Source organism: Aotus nancymaae, unplaced genomic scaffold, assembly GCF_030222135.1.
Source record: "Aotus nancymaae isolate 86718 unplaced genomic scaffold, 86718_ANA_hifiasm-v0.15.2.pri h1tg000041l, whole genome shotgun sequence".
Taxonomy (NCBI): domain Eukaryota; kingdom Metazoa; phylum Chordata; class Mammalia; order Primates; family Aotidae; genus Aotus; species Aotus nancymaae.
Genome location: NW_026988455.1, coordinates 18,068,920 through 18,089,209, shown reverse-complemented (window position 1 = coordinate 18,089,209; position 20,290 = coordinate 18,068,920). Strand labels below are relative to the sequence as shown.

Below are 20,290 nucleotides of genomic sequence, written 5' to 3'. Positions count from 1 at the left end.
GGAAACTAACAATCAGAAAAATTAATTTGTTCACAATCTCCTAGGTAGCCAGTGTCTGGATTCAAACCCAAATGTCCTGATTTAAGTTCAGTGCTCAGTAGAAATTGAATTTTCTCCTTTGGAAAACTGCTTATTAGACATAGCATGAAAATGTCACAGAGACTTGAATTCAAAGAAAAGAGTGAGGTGGAATAGAGAGAAAGTATTAGAAAGGATTTTAAAAAATGAGTAAGTTATGGGATTGGGTGGAATTTAGACACAAGAAAAGCAGAAAAGAAGTTAAAGGTTTATGTGTTGAATAAATCTAATTATCTATTCCAGTTAGCTTCTTGATGGCAAAGTCAGGCATGACTCATTTATGATACCATCTCAGGTGCCATATATAAGCCACAGATAAGATCTGTACCAGTTGAAGAAGAGATTCTGAAGTTATAACTTCAGTTCTTGCGGAAGAAGCAAAGCTCCCTTTAAAGAAGAAGGAAAGAAACCCTACACTCTCTCTCTGCAGATGAGATGATTCTCCATTTGATGATAATACAACTCAGAAACCTAAACTTTAAAACCTGTCACTCTGTTCTTACATGGCTAACAGCAAATGGGTACTTGTTAAGCAAAAAAAGAAGAAAAAAAAGAAAAAAAAATTGAATATTGCTCTTTTCAAGCTGAGGACTGGTATTTGAGATACCTAATGAGTATACAGGCAGCTTATTCCTTAGGTCTGCCACATTCTCTTCCTGTATCAAGTAAGTGTATGAGAAAGTACACCTTAACTACATCTTAATGTTCTACAAAAATGCCTTTGATGAAATAAGTTTTATTATTATGTATTAAGTATTATAAAAGGTCAAATAAAGTATTTATTTGAACAATGCTTCTAAGAAAACCTAAATAGAGAGGTACCATGTTTATGGATAGGGTGGCTTCATATCTTAAAATCTCCAATTTTCCTCAAACTTATTAATAAATTCATTGATTCTCCAAAATCAAAAAACAAACCCCAGAAAAAATGCCAGATGATTCTTCTTTAAATAAACTGAATGAAATGACTACAAAAAGCTAGAGTTTAAAACACTAATGTTCCAGAACAAAAGGTAACTCCAAAAACAAAAGAGCTCAGAAAGCAAGAAAAACTAAATTTAGATGAAAAATGTGATGGCTGGGTGTGGTGGCTCACACCTGTAATCCCAGCACTTTGGGAGGCCTAGAAGGGTGGATCATGAGGTCAGGAAATTGAGACTAGCCTGGCCAATATGGTGAAACCTTGTCTCTACTAAAAATACAAAAATTAGCTGGGCATGGTGGTATGTGCCTATAGTCCCAGCTGCTCAGGAGGCTGAGGCAGGAGAATCACCTGAACCCAGGAGGCAGGAGGTTGCAGTGAGCCAAGATCACGTCACTGCGCTACAGCCTGGGCAACAGAGTCAGACTTCATCTCAAAAAAAAAAAAGTGATTATTTCAAACAAAATAAGATCAAAAAATGACATTTTTCAGAACACAGAGCAAAAAGACAGAATGTAAAAGATGAGAGAAAAGTTCAGACATTTAAAGAATCAGTATAGTTTGAAAGTCTGATGACCTGGCATGCAAGAGGGAGGGACCAGAGAAAAAGGAAGAAAAAATGCCATTGTTAAAGGAATAATAAAAAAGTAATTTCCAGAGTTGAAAAGGAACATAAGCCTTCAGCATACAAGCCTACTGTGCCCAGCACACACACAAAAAAATGAACAAAGATCCACACTAAGACTCAAATATCACTATGAAATTTTGGAACACTGCAGATGAAGAAAAACTCTTATGAGTTCCCAAAAGGAATGAAAATCAGGTTGGCGCTGAACATCTATTTAGCCACATTATCTATCAGAAAACAATGCTGCAAGCCCTTCAAAGATATAAGGGGAAATAATTTTCAATTTAGATTGTACAGTCAGACAAAGTATCAATTAAGTGAGAGGGCAATAAAAGACACTTTCTATATTTACAGATGCAGAAAATTTACTTCCCATATCTTCTGGCTTAAAAATTTACACGAGGATATTTCCCAGGAAAAGAAGGGGGCAAGTCAAGAATAAAAACAGCATGGAACCCAGGAAAAAGATCCAATGAACAAGAGTAGTGGAAAGAAAACTTCAAGATGACAGTTCTTTATCAGGCCTAGAAAACAACTAGGCCAGGCTGAAACCAAGGAATAAAGGTTTCAGGAGTAAGGTTCAAGATACAGAGGACTCAACAGAAGAGAATATGCAAATGACAATTGGTAACACTGGGGATTATTACAAAGGACAAAAACAGACTGAGGGGGAAAAGACTGAAAAAGTCATGATTGAGATTTGAAGTGAACTCAACAGTGCAAACATAAAACATGAATGAAGTCTTAGGAAAGAGAAGTCATATGAGGCTGATGTGAAGACTCATCTTGAATTGACCAAAAGGTCGGGAACATTCAGAGAATTATCTTAGCACTTGCCCCTGCATTAAAGATGTTTAGTTCATAAAAACATAGTAAATCTGTTTTTTTGCCTCCAAATTTTAGAGCCAACCTATGGACAGTAACTGGTTACTGGTGCAGGACTTATTGAAAACATTAATACCCTTGACAAAGTAAAAGTTAAATAGTTAACAGATAATATGGACAGGCGACAAAAGTAGAAGAAAGGGTGGGTGTGTGGGGTAATGCTAATACCACATATTACAAAGACTTAGAAGGCATGTAGAAAGTTAATGGACAGAACATCAAAACTTGAATCATTTTCCAGTAAAACATGAGGGCAAACCAAGAAAAAAGACACAGATTCCGGGAAAAAGATCTAAGAAGAAATCCAATGGATCCAGTGCAGAAGTGCAAAAATTTAAAGTTACAAAAGTAGTTTATAGACAATAATTTTAAAAGAGCAAACATTGCAAGAAAAAGGGGGAGACAGTAGTGAAAGTAGCCTAAGTCCTCCTTCTTAACAGAAGTTCCAAGTTACATAAAGTTGATAAACTAAAAGACAATGAAGAGTTCATATTCTGGCAAGATAATGGCTAAGCCAATGTCAAAACACTTCTGTTACAACAGAGAGTAAATATAAACCTTTGCAAGCCAGGCGCGGTGGCTCATGCCTGTGATCCCAGCACTTTGGGAGGCTGAGGTGGGTGGATCACGAGAACAGGAAATCGAGACCAGCCTGACCAACATGGAGAAACCCCATCTCTACTAAAAATACAAAAAATTAGCTAGCTTTGGTGGCACATGCTTGTAATCCCAGCTCCTTGGGAGGCGGAGGCAGGAGAATCACTTGAACCCGGGAGGCAGGGGTTGTGGCGGACGAGATCGCGCCGTTGTACTCTAGCCTGGGCAACGAGAGTGAAACTCTGTCTCAAAAAAAAATAAACAAATAAAAATAAATAAACCTTTGCAAAATGATAGAAACAAAGTAAAAACTGAACTTATGTGTCTTTTGTAAAACACAGCTGAAGAATGTATTTATTATATTATGTAAGGTTCCTTATGTAATGACTTATGCAATATATTACTCAAATTGCCACAGAAAAATAGGAATCTAAAACTTTTTCCCTTTTCTTGTCAGGATGCCCAGCAGAAGCCAAAGCAAAACCAAACAAGCAGAAAACTCCTACAACTGGTCTCCAAAGGATTTCCAGAGGAAAAAATCCCATTGAAGATAAGCTCAGAAGAGAAAAATGAACAAACATGAAGAAAACATCACCCACAAGCAAGAACCAGAGGAAACAACAAATAGAAGGATCAGCACCCCAAAGTACAGGAGTTAATAGAGCAAGAATGCCATCTGAAAAAAACATTTGTAAAAGTATGATTAAAATTAAAAATTCAATGGACAGGTTAAATAGCAATTTCTGATAAACAGAGGTGAAGGGATAATAAGGAGTTTTAAGGAGGATCTCATCAAATGAAGTGGAAGTAAGCAGAACAGAACTGAGAGACTACTGCTTGTCATTACAGAGTCTATTACTGGAACCGCTGTTCAGTGCATCTATCATTGGGAAATATTTTAAAGTTAGAATACTAATGTGTTTTACAAAATTTAACTGAACACAGTATTCTGTGTCATTTAATGCTCTGTAGGTAAGGACTCACGTGAAAAATTACTTCTTGCATTCATTTACGGGAAAATGGGAATCCAAAGCTTTTCCCCATTTATCTTACTGGTAGGAATTCAAGAATAATTTAAGTGCTCAACAGTGTTAGTTCATTCATAAACATATTTTATTACTATTTTTCTCTCTTTTTAAGATGGAGTCTCACTCTGTCGCCAGGCTGGAGTGCAGTGGCATGATCCCGGCTCACTGAAACCTCTGTCTCTTGGGTTTGAGTCATTCTCCTGCCTCAGCCTCCTGAGTAGTTGGGACTACAGGCGCGAATCACCACACCCAGCTAATTTTTGTGTTTTTAGTAGAGATGGTGTTTTACCATATTGGCCAGGATGGTCTTGATTTCCTGACCTCATGATCCGCCTGCCTCCGCCTCCCAAAGTTCTAGGATTACAGGTGTAAGCCACCATGCCCGGCCTTTATTCCTCATTTTAAGTTAATTTCTACTCTGATTTAATTTTTACTTTGTGCATTTTACATCTACTTATTTTTAAAGTCCCTTGAAATTCTGAAAGACAGTGGGAATGAATCTATAAAATTCTTATTAGACAGGATGTCAAAAGTTATCTTCCTAAAATGGGATTAATCTTACTTAGGGGTTTATATTGATTTAAATCTTTTCAGAAGTGTGAATATTCTCTAAAAGGTCTCATAGGGATATTCATACATAAGGGTCAGAACCAATTTATCTTTCATAAAATCTCTAACTGCAGAGCTACTCCAGTTGAGACAAGGTAGAGGCCCCCTATCCTTAGAGGGCTCTCAAGGGCTCCCTGACACAGTGGGAAAACTGCTGCTACAGTGATTCTCAGTTATCCGATTAGTAAGAAGTCTGATTATTCCGACCAGAAGACATGGATCAAAATATACTGTAGAAAATTTGTAGGAAGAAATATCCATTTTTTTAATTGTTACCTTTATAAACCCAGACTTCTAAGGGAATTCAGTAATGATAAAGGAAATGAGAGAAAAGCCTAGCTAAAATTTAAAATATTGAAATTTCAGTCAAATTTTTGCTGCTTCTCCTTAAAGCCAAATAAAACAAAACAATATAAGCATAGCCATTAAAAATTAATCCAGTAATAGTTTTAAAAATTACCCTAAATCTCAAAAACAATTAGATAAAAATCAAGTTATTAAATTTACTTTTCTTACATTGTAGAGACAAGGCAAATGTTAATATCTTGTGTACTGTTGAACTCTTTCACAATCTTGAGTCTTTCCTCTGATTTTGTACTTCCATCAAGTCGTCGGTAATCAAGCCCAGACGCCATACAGTACTGCTGTAGCACGTCAAGCAACTAGAGGAGAGGTATGAAGACGGGCAAACATGAATCTTAAGGTTAAGTTAGTTTCAGACCATTACAAAGTTGAGATTTGCTAAGTATTAGTTATTGGTGTTCATAAGTTCTTTCTTATAATTCCAAGAGCAATAAATATTTTTCTCACTTCTGACTCATATATTTTATTCCTGTTATCCTGCAACATTATGGCTTTAACAATCAGAACTTGTTACAAAAATCAATCTTTTCGTTTTTAAAAAACAGTATTACTGGTCAAATCATTTATGTAAACATATGTGTGCTATTTCTAAGTTCTAAAATATCTTAAATGTCTTAAAGAACATTATAATTATTAAGAACATCAACAGAAAATAAAAATCTCTGAGTTTGATAACTGACAGTAATCCTAAAACAAATGAAATTTTAGCATCTGTTCAAAAACTTACCTCACTATTTCCTACTATGTAGATAAGAGAAAATGTGGCTGTAAGGTGTCATGTAGGCACATGCTTTACTCTTTACGCCTCAAAAGTTAGCACTGGTCAATCAAGGAAATACTTTAGCTGAAACTCACCTTGGTGGAAAAAGAAAAGAGAAGAACTTTATCTCTGTTTTTCCTGCAATGATTTAAAAGCTGCTGAAGGACCTGAAAATGAACCACAGAAAATCAGTGAACCAGTTCCAACTAAAAGTACACTTTATACATATAAACATCACTTGAGAATTTCTTTAAAATTATTTTCATACAATATTAACCTCAATCATCTTTTCTAATTCCTTTCATTTTTTCCAAGTTAGAGAAATAAAGTATTAGCTATTACATCGAATGTTATTCATCATCATATTGTCAATAAGGAGGTAAGGTTCCCAAAGACTTTTATTTCATCTCATCTGGTTTTAATAAAAAGGAAACATTTTCGATTATGGGATGCATTTAAATGGATTAATTTAATTTCCAAAATACACTTTCTTTATACCTACAATATGTTAAGAAACTAAATTATAGAGCAGCATTCCTTTTAGGAAGTATTTAAATTGTCCCTAGATGGATGTAATGAAATGTGTTCAATTACATCTAGGTTCTAAAAGTCTTGATATTTATTTTCTTAGAATAATCAGTCAGATATACACCTCTTCTCATTTTCTCCCCTTTGTTTCTCTATTTACAGTAAGCTCCGACTTCCAGATTTGATTTTGACCTCAAAATGCCAGTAATCTGCCCCCACACGCAGTGCTTTTAGGGAGGAAGCAAACAGGCCAAAGCCTTGTGTATAACAGTCACACTGTTATTTTTATTTCCACATCTGGCAATGACAGCTCCAGAACACTGTGGAAAAGCAATCCACAGAGAGAAAAATGATACTTTCTATACAAAGTTTAAAATTTTTCTGAAAAATGAAACAAATGCTAAAACAATTTATTTAATGATAAATATTTAAGCTTTTAAATAAATAAAAAAAAAAACCCTACTAGTTGATCAAGAGACGCTATTGTGCTAACTTTGACCCCTACTGCTCCCAGTCCCTCAAAAAAAACTATGGAGTTAAAAAAAAATTGTACTCAGAAAACCAATCAAATGGTAAATAAAAATGTTATAGATCAAGTAAACATTACTTTAATATTTGAAGAACCTATGAAGTTTTATTTGCATGTAAAAGCTTTATTTTTAAATAACTGATTCTATATGAAGTATATAAATTTGAATTTCATATAAGACTAACTTTTTAAATTGCTAAGACATTATTTTTTTGTTTTACAGAACTGAGTAGAAAATGCAGAAAACTCCTCTTTCCCTACTTCCAACCTCCCCCACACTTTCTCTTAACATCTGTATTAATAATATTATTAGAAAATATAACATCAAGTATTAATTATTAGTATTGGTGTGGTATATTTGTAACAACTGATGAATGAATAATGATACATTATTATTAGCTAAAGTCCATGATTTACATTAGGGTTTATTCACTGCATTATATAGTTCTATGGGTTTTCATGAACATATAATGACATATATCTACCATTACAGTATAATGCAGAATCGTTTCATTGCCCTAAAAATTCCCTATGCTTCACCAACTCATCCTTCCCTTCCCCAGAACCCATAGCAACCACTGAACTTTTCACTGTCTCCATAGTTTTGCCTTTTGAGAGTACTATATAGTTGGAATTATACAGTACGTAGCCTTTTCAGACTGGTTTCTTTCACTCAGCAATATGCATTTAAGGTTCTTCCATGTCTTTTGGTAGTTTGATAGCTCATTTCTTTTTACTGCTAAATAGCACTCCACAGTATGGCTGTACCAGAGCTCGTTTATCCATTTACCTACTGAAGGGCATTTAGTTGCTTCTAAGCTCTGGCAATTATGAATAAACTCATGAGGTTCTTGTGTGGATTTAAGTTTCTAACTCATTAAAACTCTAAAATTTAATTCATTTTAACTCATTTGGGTAAATACCAAGGAGCACAATTGCTGGATCGTATGGTTAGAATTTAAGGTAATACTTTTTAGTTAAGAGCTTTGTGAGAAACCACTAAACTGTCTTCCAAAGTGACTGTACCATTTTGCATTCCCACCAGCAGCAGATGGGCATTCTTATTACTCCACATCCTCACCAGCATTTGGGCTTGTCAGTGTTCTGGATTTTGGCCATTTTAATACGTATCTAGTAGTATCTCACTGCTGTTTTAATTTGCAATTCTTTTATGACATGTATTGTTAAATATCTTTTTTATATGCTTTGCCATCTCTATTATCTTCTTTGGGGAAGTATCTGTTCAGATCTTTTGCTCATTTTTAAATCTGACTGCTTGATTTCCTATTGTTGAGCTTCAAGGGTTCTTTGTATATTTTGTAAACCAGTCCTTTATTGTTTTGCTAATATTTCCTCCCAGTCTGTGGTTTGTTTTTCATTCTTCTTAAGATATTAACATTTTAAACCAAAGATATATTGTATAGAAATCCATTCTTATTGTTTGGGGTGGTATCATAACTATTGCAATTTTAAGTATTTTCAAATATTTTACAATAAAAACAAAAACAAGTCAGAGGAAAAGTAAAGTTTTTAAACTGGAGTTTTAATTAGGCTAGTTTAAAGAAACTAACTAAATAAATGACTATAAATTAAGATCCCAGAAATTTACAAAATGACAATGTAATCAATATATGTTGGAGTCTTAACAATATAGATCCAATGTTTTATCACTCAGTTGTCCTTCCCAGAACAAGACAATCCATCTATAAAGGAATCACATACTTGGGGTTAGCAGCAAGGAATGTTGGATCTTAACTGTTCTCAACTGGTCAGTCAGGCCTAGAAAGATGAATATGAACCTTGTGTGACTTCAGCAGCACCAAGCTGCTCCTAGTCTTTTTTCCCGCCCTCCACAGTAAGTGGCTCTGCAGCACTTCTCAAGAGAAAGAAAAGTGAGGATTTTTATCAGGTGAATGACTGCAACTTGTGACTATCCCCTTGAATGACAGTTGAGGTCACAACCCTGACACTCAAGAGAAAGAGCTGGGGTCATGAGTGTAGCTCTGGGGCTATAAAGATTATAGCAGGCATTCTGTTCACAGAGTCCTCGCACCTGCAGGCTGACCTATGACAAGCCAAGCCAAACAAAGATCTTTTATCACCTGAATTCAAAAAGTACATGCAACTCAATTCTCGGAGTTCTTAAACCCATAGGCAATGATTCTATGATAAGCCTGTAAGTTCTGCATCACCAAATCAATATATGACCAGATGATGCTGTTAATCAGATGATTTAACATAGTCTTAAAAATATATCCCTAGCTTCTTACTAGCCATCTCTGTGTGGTTGGTGTTCTCTCATGAAGCAAATAAATTACCTGCGTCATTCACATCTGAAGATACTACTCAGCCTCCAGCAACCATTTATGCTTGCCTTTTCCCTTCTAAAAATTAAAATTAAATTAAATCTAATCATTCTCTTAATCAGACACTATTAATCCTAGGAAGATTAACTTTAAAAGTATATTTTACAATTATATCTTTAATGAATATGTAAAAAATATAAAAATATAAAATGCAGTTATAAAACTTTAATTTCAACACTGGTAATTTTTTAGTGAAGAGTCACAGGGAATAAAATTTAAATAAGTAGCAATGGATAATGCAGTTTTCAGAGGAGGCTATAATTTCTGGAAATATTCTATTGGCTTAAACTGTGAGACAATAACTTCTCAGTTCTAACCTTGGTTAGATAATTATTTTTAAATTAAAATATGCGTTATTTTAATTTAAAAATAATTAAAGTCAATGAAATGGATGACAAAAATATATTTGCTACCTTAGAAAATATCATTAAATTTGAATTGTGATAATAAATCACATGATATCCTCATTAATAAAAATATCTATTTTAAAGAAACATAAGTTTTTAATGCAATATTCTTTACTATATGTATATTCCTACCTTCTATTTTATTTCATTGATTTTAGAGGTCCCAAGCAAACTAAACCATGATGAGCTTATCTAGATTAATTGCTATAAGTACCATTCTGACCAACATAGTGAAACCCTAACTCCACTAAAAATACAAAAATTAGCTGGGCATGGTGGCGCGCACCTGTAGTCCTGGCTACTCGGGAGGCTGAGACAGAAAAATCGCTTGAACAGGAGGTGGAGGTTGCAGTGAGCCAAGATCGAGCTACTGCACTCCAGCCTGGTGACAGAGTGAGACTCTGTCTTCAAAAAAACAACCGCCCCCCCCCCCCCGCCAAAAAACAAAAACTACTTTGAATTACTTCCTTTTTATTCATTTTGTCAAAAGATATAACTTACCTTTTAAAAATTATAACAAAGTTGAGAACTGTTCTGTAAAAATCTGTGAATCCACAAATAGAAGATTCTTGATAGTTACTAAGGGGTTAAATAAACTAATTCTGTTGCAAGGCGGCAGGAAGCTGTCAGCATTTTATGTTGCTGCCACAGGCAATGCCCAAGGCCTGGGTCATGGTTTGAGAACTTAGCCTTACTTTTCACACCCCTCCCTTGGTAACACATTACCAACAACAATGCAGCTATAAGTCAGTTTTCCCAGGTCAGTTTTCTCCTGTATGACAAATGTCTCTTTGAAACTTTACGATCTAGGTCTGCAGGTAAAAACAACATGCAAAAAATTCTAGGCATACAGACCTTGCCTATCTTGAACTCTTCGAGAAATTCCTTTCTCTAATTACAAGATAACACCTTTACCCCCCCCCCGTTTTGCATTAGCATTTATATTTCTGGTAGGTTATTTCCTTAAACATTTGAAGACAAGCTATTATCTATGTGATAACAGCACACATTTGAAGTATATTTGAAGCAACTACTACTGACCAAAAGCACACATCTGTATTCAGGGTTCACAGTGACCTAATAAATGCTGATACAACTGCACCAACTGTTGATAGCCACCATCTCGTCTGGATGATTGAGCACCTGTACTGATTAGTTGGTGTTTCTGTCATACCACTGAATAAATATTTTGTATATCATGTCTGTTTGTATGCAACCTGAAAGAGAAGCATTTACCTTCATTTTTCCACTGTATTTAGGGTCAGAAAGTGTTTCAAAGGCTGCATCTTTGGTTTTCTGCAAAAAATCTGGAAATCTGGAAAATACCTGATCACATATCCTTTTGATAAGTGTTTCCTTGATGGGAAAAGACAGAAGAAAAGATATTTTCACTTAACCCATTTAACCCTGAAAAAGTTGAAATAATCTTTGAAAAAAATTATTTTTAGAAAGAATGTATTACTTTAAAGATTTTTGCTTCCCTAAGTCAGACTAAGAATTCAGAAACTCTTAAAATAGTATGTTAAACATATATGGCATTGATGAATTCTTAATGATGTGGGTTATTAACTTGATAATTACTTTTTAAAGATTTTTTTAAGATTTCCAAAACAAGGTGCTAAATACTCCCAAAAAGAGTAAAGAGTACTATCAAAGAACAATATCAAATTCTTATGAGATTTCAAAATTACATTTAAATGGCATCAACTATAACATAGAAAGAAAATATAAAATCATTACAAAAACACCTTTTCATTTATGTGTGCTCTAGAGTAAAAGAACACAACCAAAGTAAATGATTGAATTTAAACTTAAACTTTGAAATTACTGATTTTAGCCAGTTTGGTAAACAGCCTCAATACTTAATATAAGTTATTATAAATGCTCATTTTATCTAGTAGATTAAATACCATTACATACATTATTAGAGCAACAGAAGTGACTCATCAAATATGTTATTTAGTAATTATACCAAAAAATGTTTTGAAAAATTAAGACATGAACATTATTAGAGGCATAAAAAATAATTATTTTAAATTAAGCTTAAATTTGTTCACTTTGATTAAAAACTTAAGTGCACATACTCCTTGATAGCTACATAATAAAAATGAGGTCAGTTTCCTCTTAAATTTCATCCAAAAATACTTTCTTTAATAACTTTATTTTAAAACTTTATAAAATATTTACACCTGTAGCATCACAAAGAAATGTAAAATGCCAACCAAACCTGTTGTTTGGAGGTACTAGCAGCTTGCAGTAGCGCGACATGGTTAGCTACCTTCTGAAGGACTGTAAGGTAACTGAGATACAAGGTTTTCACTGTTTCACCATGAGAATTGGTCTGTAACCAGAAAAATATAAAAAATTAAAACGACTAACATAGCTATGCACCTGCTTACATCATAAAATATATCACTTACAATAATATTTATTATCCGTAACTCTGGCACAATTAATTCCAGGAAAATCATAGTCAACTATTATATAAAATAGCCACAAGTCACTAATATGGAATCACACCTTCTGGTAAATCATAACACAATGGTATTTTTCATAAAAGAGAGGGGAAAATCCTCATTACAGAAAGTATTTATCCTCATGACACACAGTGATGGAAATGTTGCTGTTAGGAGGTGGCTGGTAATGAAATCTACAGTGCAGTAACAGTGCTATGGTGGACCGCTTCTTCTCATTTACGCTCCAAGGCTCCTAGGAAACTGGGCTATTAAAAAAAGGGAAGTAGTTAAAAACAGCAAAATAAATGAGATTGAATAAATATCAATCTAGATAAATATTCACTTAGGGTTCCTCTACGTACTCAGATATGTGACAGATAATTTAATAAAACAGAGGTGAAACATGAACAGGAAATACAAACAGAAGGTTAAAAAAAGTACAAATTAATGTTGATCCTTAAAAAAAAACACTTTCTTTTATACACAGTTTCTATCACATTGATACTGTATCTAACATCAGAATAGTATTTTAAGCCTGCTATACAAGAGTATGTTCATTTACTATTAGTGGAAAATGAGAAACTTCTTGAAAATGAAATGAAATTTGAAGATGAAAGTAGGTTACTTCCCAAAAAAAGCTAAAATGGAGGATATAAAAATTAAGCTTACTTTCTAAAATTAACTTTTTGAAAATCTATTTGAATATGTATTTTTATATGTAATTACTATTTGATATTATAAAATATTTTTGAAAACTATTCTTTTTTAAGACATAGCTTTAAAGAACTGTCTGAGGAAAAGCTACTATTTTTTATACTAGAAAAGAGTACTATGTAATCAAAAGCAAGATTATAAAGATACACTGACATGCTTACCTTATAACAACAATTTCTCCTTTTTCGGCCACTGCTACAGGTACAAGGCTCAGAAGATTGAAGTATCAGAGTCACATCCTCTGTTTCTAGCACTGTCTGATAGACAGCTTTCTGGAAATCTGTCAAAGAACAATACACCATCTGCCAAGATAAAATACAAGGTAGTTATTAGTATTTTGTAAATAGCAATAATAAAAATCACAATCTACATCTGATTTCATGGATTATAATAGTGAAAGTTACTATAAACTATTTTTCCCTCTATTTACATGATCATGATTTCTCCCAATTCTCTTACATTCTTTACTCTACCCCACCCTAGATAATATAAAGTATAATTTCATTTTCAAATAAACCTCATAGAATTTTAATTAAAAGAAATCATAATACAAACAAATAAATGATGATTTCCTTACACAACTGACCCTTGAACATGGAAGGCGCTAAAGTGCCAACTCCCCACACCGTCAAAAGTCCATGTATAACTTCTGATTCCCCAAAAACATAACTATTAATAGCCTACTGTTGACCAGAAGCCTTAACAATGGTGTAAACAGTTGATGAACACATATTTTGTATAACTATTATATCCTACATTCTCATAATAAAACTAGAAAAAAATAAAATGTTATTAAGAAAATCATAAGAAAGCAAAAATATATTTACTGTTCATGAAGTGGAAGTAGGTCATCATAAAGGGCTTCATATTGACTAGGCTGAGGAGGACAAGGAAGAGGAGAGGTTGGTCTTGTCTCATGGGTAGCAAAAATGAAGAGGCAAAGGAAGTGAAAGGAAGTCAGTGGAGGCAGGAGAAGCAGCCACACTTGGTGTAACTTTACAGAAACATGTTGTGATTTCCGCCTGACTTTTTTGCTTTTCATTTCTCTAAAAAATGTTCCTATATGGTGCCAGTCCTTCTTCCACCAGTTGCTTTACTTTCAGTGCCCATATCATAGAAGGGTCCATGTCATAAAAGAAGTCAAAAGCAATCTCAAATAATCAGACCTCCTCTGCCAGATTATTTAATGTCAATTTGTCTTCTACTGTTTTTTCTACGTCTTGTTCCTCATCGTCTGGCCCTGTTTTGAAAGCACTTATTTCCATCAAGTCGTCTTCAATTAATTCCTTTGGTATGGTGTCCTGCATTTCTTTAAATTAGTCTTGAATTTCTCCAAGATCTATATCTTGAAATCCTTCACCCTTCACCTTTTTTGCCATATCCACAACCTCTCATGATTTCACAGACTGGTTCTGTTGTAAATCCTTTGAAGTCTGCACAACATGTGGACATAGTCTTCTCCAGCAGGATTTTACTATTCCAGGATTGATGGCTTTCATGGCTTTTTCTAGAACGATGATGGTATCTTCATATGATGTAATCCTTCCAGACATTCGTGGTATTCTATCAGGGTTCTCCTCCACAGCACTTAAAATCCTTTCCATAGAGGACCATGTGTAATGAGCCTTAACGGTCCCTGAGACCCTCTGATCTAGAAGCTGAATTAGACATGTGTTTGGGGGCACGTGGACCACCTTGACACGTTTGGTGTTGAACTCACAGGGTTCTGGGTGGTCACAAGGATTGTCCAGTATCAGAAGAACTTTAAAAGGTAGTCCTTTACTGGCAAGGCACTTCCTGACTTCAGGGACAAAGCACTGACATTTTTTATATTTGTAAAATATAAATATTTGTAAATATTTATATGCTTGTATCACCACAACAGAATATTATTGCCAGTAGGCAAAGGTGCATACAAGCAAATATAGTAATGTCTAGATAAAACAATGCTTTTTTTTCCCCCTAAATGTCCTGTTTATTCTGTAAACAAGGCTCAGAAATGTAGATAGATACAGGCCAGGCGCAATGGCTCATGCCTGTAATCCCAGCACTTTGGGAGGCTGAGGCAGGTGGATCACCAGAGGTCAGGAATTTGAGACGGGCCTGGCCAATATGGTAAAACCCCAATTCTACTAAAAATACAAAAATTAGCTGGGCATGGTGGCGTGTGCCTGTAGTCCCAGCTACTCAGGAGGCTGAGACAGAACAGCTTGAACTGTGAGGGCAGAGGTTGCAGTGAGCCAAAATCATGCCACAACACTCTAGCCTGGGCGAGAGACATAATTTGTAGGTTGAGAAACCTCTGTGTGGTTGTTACTTCACAACTGTACTTCACAAAAGCAGGAATGGCGATGGTTTTTCAGCATACTAACCTACCATTTTTCTGTTTAAAGCAAACACAGTGAGAATGGATTCCAAATGGCCTATTTCTCTAACTGATCATCACATTTTTTTGCTCTGGTCTTCAAGAACAAGTGAAGCCTTCACTTCAGCCACCACCTCCTTGACTCTTAGGCATCAACAATCCCAAGAGCAAATGCGAAGCCAGTCCTGGGCGCTTGACTTGTAAAAATCAGGCTGTCCTTTTCCACACGATTCTCAGAGTAGCTGTAACGACTTCCATTCATCATTTTGTCTTTAGCAAGTAGGTATGTTATAACTTTACTTTCAAAATCTATTTCAGGAGCCAACAGACCAGCAGAACCTGCATAGATAGTAGCTACGAGGCCCTTCGTTTACTTGTTCCTTCAGTATCTCTCCCAAGGCAGCAGACTCAAATTAAAATCTGTGCACCCGGATTACCTCTCCTGTTACAAACACCTTGTCATTTGGTCCCTCTTTTTTGCATCTTCAAGACTGACATCAGGACAAATAACAACGTCACGGCTATGGTGTACTGGGTATTTTCCAGACAGATCTGCAATGGTGACTTAAATCTCAGCTTGTCTCATGACATCTACAGGGATGACTATCTCCATTTCCTCTGCTCCTTTAGCCAGGATGACCAGAGCTCTACTGGAAGCTATTTTTATCGTTTATTTTTTGAAGACCCAAACCAGACTGAAGAAGGATGCATGGCAGCACACATCCAGCCTGCCCCCTCCCAACACTAGATTTTTAAAAAATGTTTTAATAAAATATTTAGTACAGCTTGACTCCACCATTAAATATAAAAGTACATGTAAGAAAAAAAGAGAATACAGAAGATGGTCATCAATGAAGCACAAAGGTATCTTGAATTATTTATTATTATTAAACACAGTATCAATTACTCAAGATTTCTTAAATGCCATGCATTTCGGAGCAACCAAGTGAGGCAGGCGCTACTAACATTACTCCCATTTAACATAGAAGAAACCCAAGTTTGAGAGCCTCACAAATTGCTCCAAGTCACAAAACTCTATGCAGAGGAGCTAGGATTTATACTCATAGTATTTGATTTCAGAGCCCAAGTTCTAAACCTCAGTGCACAATTCTCTCCTTATACTTTTGTGTTGTTCCTACTAGACAGATAGCTAAATTACATACACGAGAGTCCATGAAGTATCTCAATTTAATAATATATTTTCCTTTCAAATCTATCTTTTTAAAGTAACAATAAAGAGGATATACTAAAATTAGAGGGCATTTCATGGGACTGCCCTTATTTGGGACATTAATTAGGTTTGGCTCCATAATAATTTGTAGAACCTTTATTCCATTGCCCAAGCTAGAAGAAACACAAGATTAAAAACTATAAAAGAAGACCACTATATTTAAAAAATATATATTCTTAAAGTCTACTCCTCATATTTTCTTAAACAATTTAACAACATAGTTTTCCTACAAATTCTAAAAGTTAGGTTAGTTGTCTAACTGCAAATAGCATTCTACAAGAAACAGACCTACCAATTTTTTAAAAAGCTATAAATCACACTGGTCCTACAGCTAGAATTAAGGTACCAAAGAATACCCTGTGTGGTGGACAATAGACAGTATGGGAAGGACAAAGTGTAAACAGAAAGCACATGGCAGAGAAAAGCTCTTCTTTCTTTATTGGGAAAAATTCTATCAAAAGTTTTGATGAGGCCGGGTGTGGTGGCTCATGCCTGTAATACCACTACTTTGGGAGGGTGAGGTAGGTGGATCACCTGAGGTCAGGAGTTCAAGACCAGCCTAGACAACATAGTGAAACCCTGTCTCTACTAAAAATACAAAAACAAATTAGCCAGGCATTGTGGTGGCTCCCGTCTGTAATCCCAGCTACTCGAGAGGCTGAGGCAGGAGAATCGCTTGAACTCGGGAGGCGGAAATTGCAGTGAGCTGAGATCACACAACTGCACTCCAGCCTGGGCAACAGAGCCAGACTCTGTCTCAAAAAAAAATTTTTTTTTGATGAGAAATGAGTTTAATGTATACTAATAATAAACCTGTTAGCTAACAGGTTAGTAAAGTCAGTAAGGAAAATGACTGAGCTCAACCAATGGTTTCTGAAACTCTGCATCTAACAATTTTTTTCCATACAGAGTAAAAGGCAAAAACTATATTCATAAAACACCACAGGAGACAGACTTTTTCTTAAAAAGAATAAAATAAAATAAAATAAAATATGACCAGAAATTAACAATATACATAAATGCAGTTCTTACCCGGTCTTCCTTCTTAGGCAACTGATCCTTGATAAGAGTCTTGGTGCGCCTGAGAAACCAACCAGACATCTTTTTGGCAAGTCTTTGCATGGCCTTTCGGCCAGTGGCTAGTTCTCTCTTGGTTGCTGTGTGTCTCTGACCATGTTCTACAGGGTCAGAAAACTGCTTCTTGAAGTAGGAGTTGCTCCCTAAAAGACCTGGCACAGCCCTTTATGAAGACAATAAGAAAAATGTGAGGGCTTTATTACCTAAAAAGAAAAACACTGACTTCTGGCTTCTAAGAGATATACTACATTACTTGATTATTAATGGTAACAAAAACAAAAGTCAAGAAAACAGAATGTTCTTTCTTTATGACAGTTTCAGGTTATAACTATAATATGAAGATGAGATTGGCAGTTAGCATGTATATTTACTTCAGTGACCAAGAGTAATAAATAAAAAGATAGGTTTTCATAGGCCTCTCTACTCTATATACATTTAGGGTCAAACACATCTAAAAATAGACAAACTACTGTTTTGTTTGTTTGGACACTAATAATTAGCAAACAAGACAGTATTCAGCTGAAGTACTATAAAATAATTTTATAAAAAGTGTTTTCCCTCACCAGTCCATAACACACCACAGTTCCTTCATGTTGTTTTGAAGAATGGTTCCAGTGAGGCCAATGCGGACATTACATTTCAAAGCTTTCATAACTTCTGTCACTCTGGCTTTTGGATTCTTGATTCTATGAGCTTCATCCACAATGACAGCTGACCATTCCAAACTATAAAGTAAGAAAAAAGAAGGTTAAGGTTGAGAAAACCTCCTTTCTCAGTCCATAGAATTTTTAGAGAGTAGCTTTCTTTATCAAAGGTTTTTTCCTTTTTACTCTTTGATGATTCCATTGGATTCTTGACTAAAAGAATTCTGTGACTAAATGGTCACAGTCTTGGACAGTCCATAAAAACAAAATGCATAGAGAAGATAAAAGGGTATAAACATTCTTTAAAGATGGTAAAAAGACAAATTTCATTTAAACATCACTGAAATGACAATAAAGGATTTTTTAAAATTACCTTATTGGAATTAAACCAGAAAAACGAATATAAAAGAAATAAAACTTGCAACACTAAATCTGAATGAAAAATATCAATATAAACTCATGATTTTTAAAAGCTGTATTTCATAGCCCTGTGCACTAAGAAACTTTAGAACTGACTGTTATCCCAGTAGCAATGAGCACCCATAGTGTTCTCTTCACTAAAAGGAACTACAGCCTCATGGAAAAATGGAGAAACAGTTGATTTCAGGCATGTGTTGGGGGAAACACTGAACAGTGGGAAAGCACAGATGTATCCAAATACAAATGTGAATATGTCCAAAGAACAGAGACACCAGCCTAATTGGAATATTTGAGCATCATTAAGAATATTAACTACAACTGAATATAAAATATTGAATAAACAAAAATCCAGGAGTTCTATGAAAAATGAATTTAGACCCTTACTTCACATCACACATGAAAATTAACTAAAAACAGATCATAGACCTAAATATAAACTAAAACTTTTAAAACACAGGAAAACATTTGTGACTCTGGATTAGGCACATATTTCTTAGATATGACACAAAATTTATGGTCAATTAAAAATAATGTGATAAGTTGGACTTCATGAAAGTTAAAAACTTTTGCTCTTCCAATGATACCATTAACAAAAATAAAAAGACATGCTACAAACTGGGCAGAAATATTTGCAAATCATAATCTGATAAAGAACTGTATACAGAATGTATAAAGAATTATTACAACTGGGCTGGGCACAGTGGCTCACACCTGTAATCCAGAACTTTGGGAGGCCAAGGCGGGTGGATCACAAGGTCAGAAGATCAATACCACCCTGGCCAACGTGGTGAAACGCTGTCTCTACTAAAAATACAAAATTAGCTGGGCATGGTGGCACCTGCCTGTAATCCCAGCTATTCGGGAGGCTGAGGCAGGTGAATCACTTGAACCAGGGAGTCAGAGGTTGCAGTGAGCCAGGATCATGCCACTGCACTCCAGGCTGGTGACAGAGACAGACTCCGTTTCAAAAAACAAAACAAAAAAAACAACAACAGGCCGGGCGCAGTGGCTCAAGCCTGTAATCCCAGCACTTTGGGAGGCTGAGGCGGGCGGATCACGAGGTCAAGAGATCGAGACCATCCTGGCCAACATGGTGAAACCCCATCTCTACTAAAAATACAAAAAAATTAGCTGGGCGTTGGTGGCGCACGCCTGTAGTCTCAACTACCTGGGAGGCTGAGGCAGAATTGCTTGCACCCGGGAGGCGGAGGTTGCAGTGAGCCGAGATCGTGCCACTGTACTCCAGCCTGGCGCCTGGTGACTGAGTGAGACTCTGTCTCAAAACAACAACAACAACAACAACAACAACAAAGAATTATTACAAGTCAACAAAATTTAAAAAACCCAATTAAAACATAAGCAAAAGATTCTAATAAGACATTTCACGAAACGTCTACTTGAAGATATACAGATGGCAAATAAGTACATGAAAATATTCTCAACATCTTATTAGAGAACTGCAAATTAAAACTAGAATGGCTAAGATAAAAATGATTAACAATATCAAGCATTAATAAGGATGTGGAGAAACTAGAATCCTCATACACTGCTTTTGGGAAAGCACAGCAACTGTTCTAAAACAGCTGGCAGTTTCTTAAAAAGTTAAACATACTGAGTGTAAGACCTCACAATTCCATTCCTAGGTATCTATCCAAGAAAAATGAAAACTTAGGTGCAAAGACG

General features: G+C 35.3%; 1 protein-coding gene across 7 annotated transcripts in view; it reads right to left on the bottom strand.

The window, feature by feature from the left end:
• Positions 1-20,290, bottom strand: part of ERCC6L2 (ERCC excision repair 6 like 2) — a 169,386-nt gene that overhangs the window by 80,167 nt on the left and 68,929 nt on the right. For all 7 annotated transcript variants that reach the window (XM_064361532.1, XM_012461937.2, XM_012461936.3 and 4 more), the window contains 7 exons: positions 18,107-18,268; positions 17,499-17,706; positions 13,032-13,172; positions 11,928-12,041; positions 10,937-11,056; positions 5,966-6,037; positions 5,264-5,409 (listed from right to left, as the gene is read on the bottom strand). In XM_064361532.1, coding sequence (XP_064217602.1) covers positions 5,264-5,409; positions 5,966-6,037; positions 10,937-11,056; positions 11,928-12,041; positions 13,032-13,172; positions 17,499-17,706; positions 18,107-18,268 — 963 coding nt within the window. The remainder of the gene's footprint in view (positions 1-5,263; positions 5,410-5,965; positions 6,038-10,936; positions 11,057-11,927; positions 12,042-13,031; positions 13,173-17,498; positions 17,707-18,106; positions 18,269-20,290) is intronic.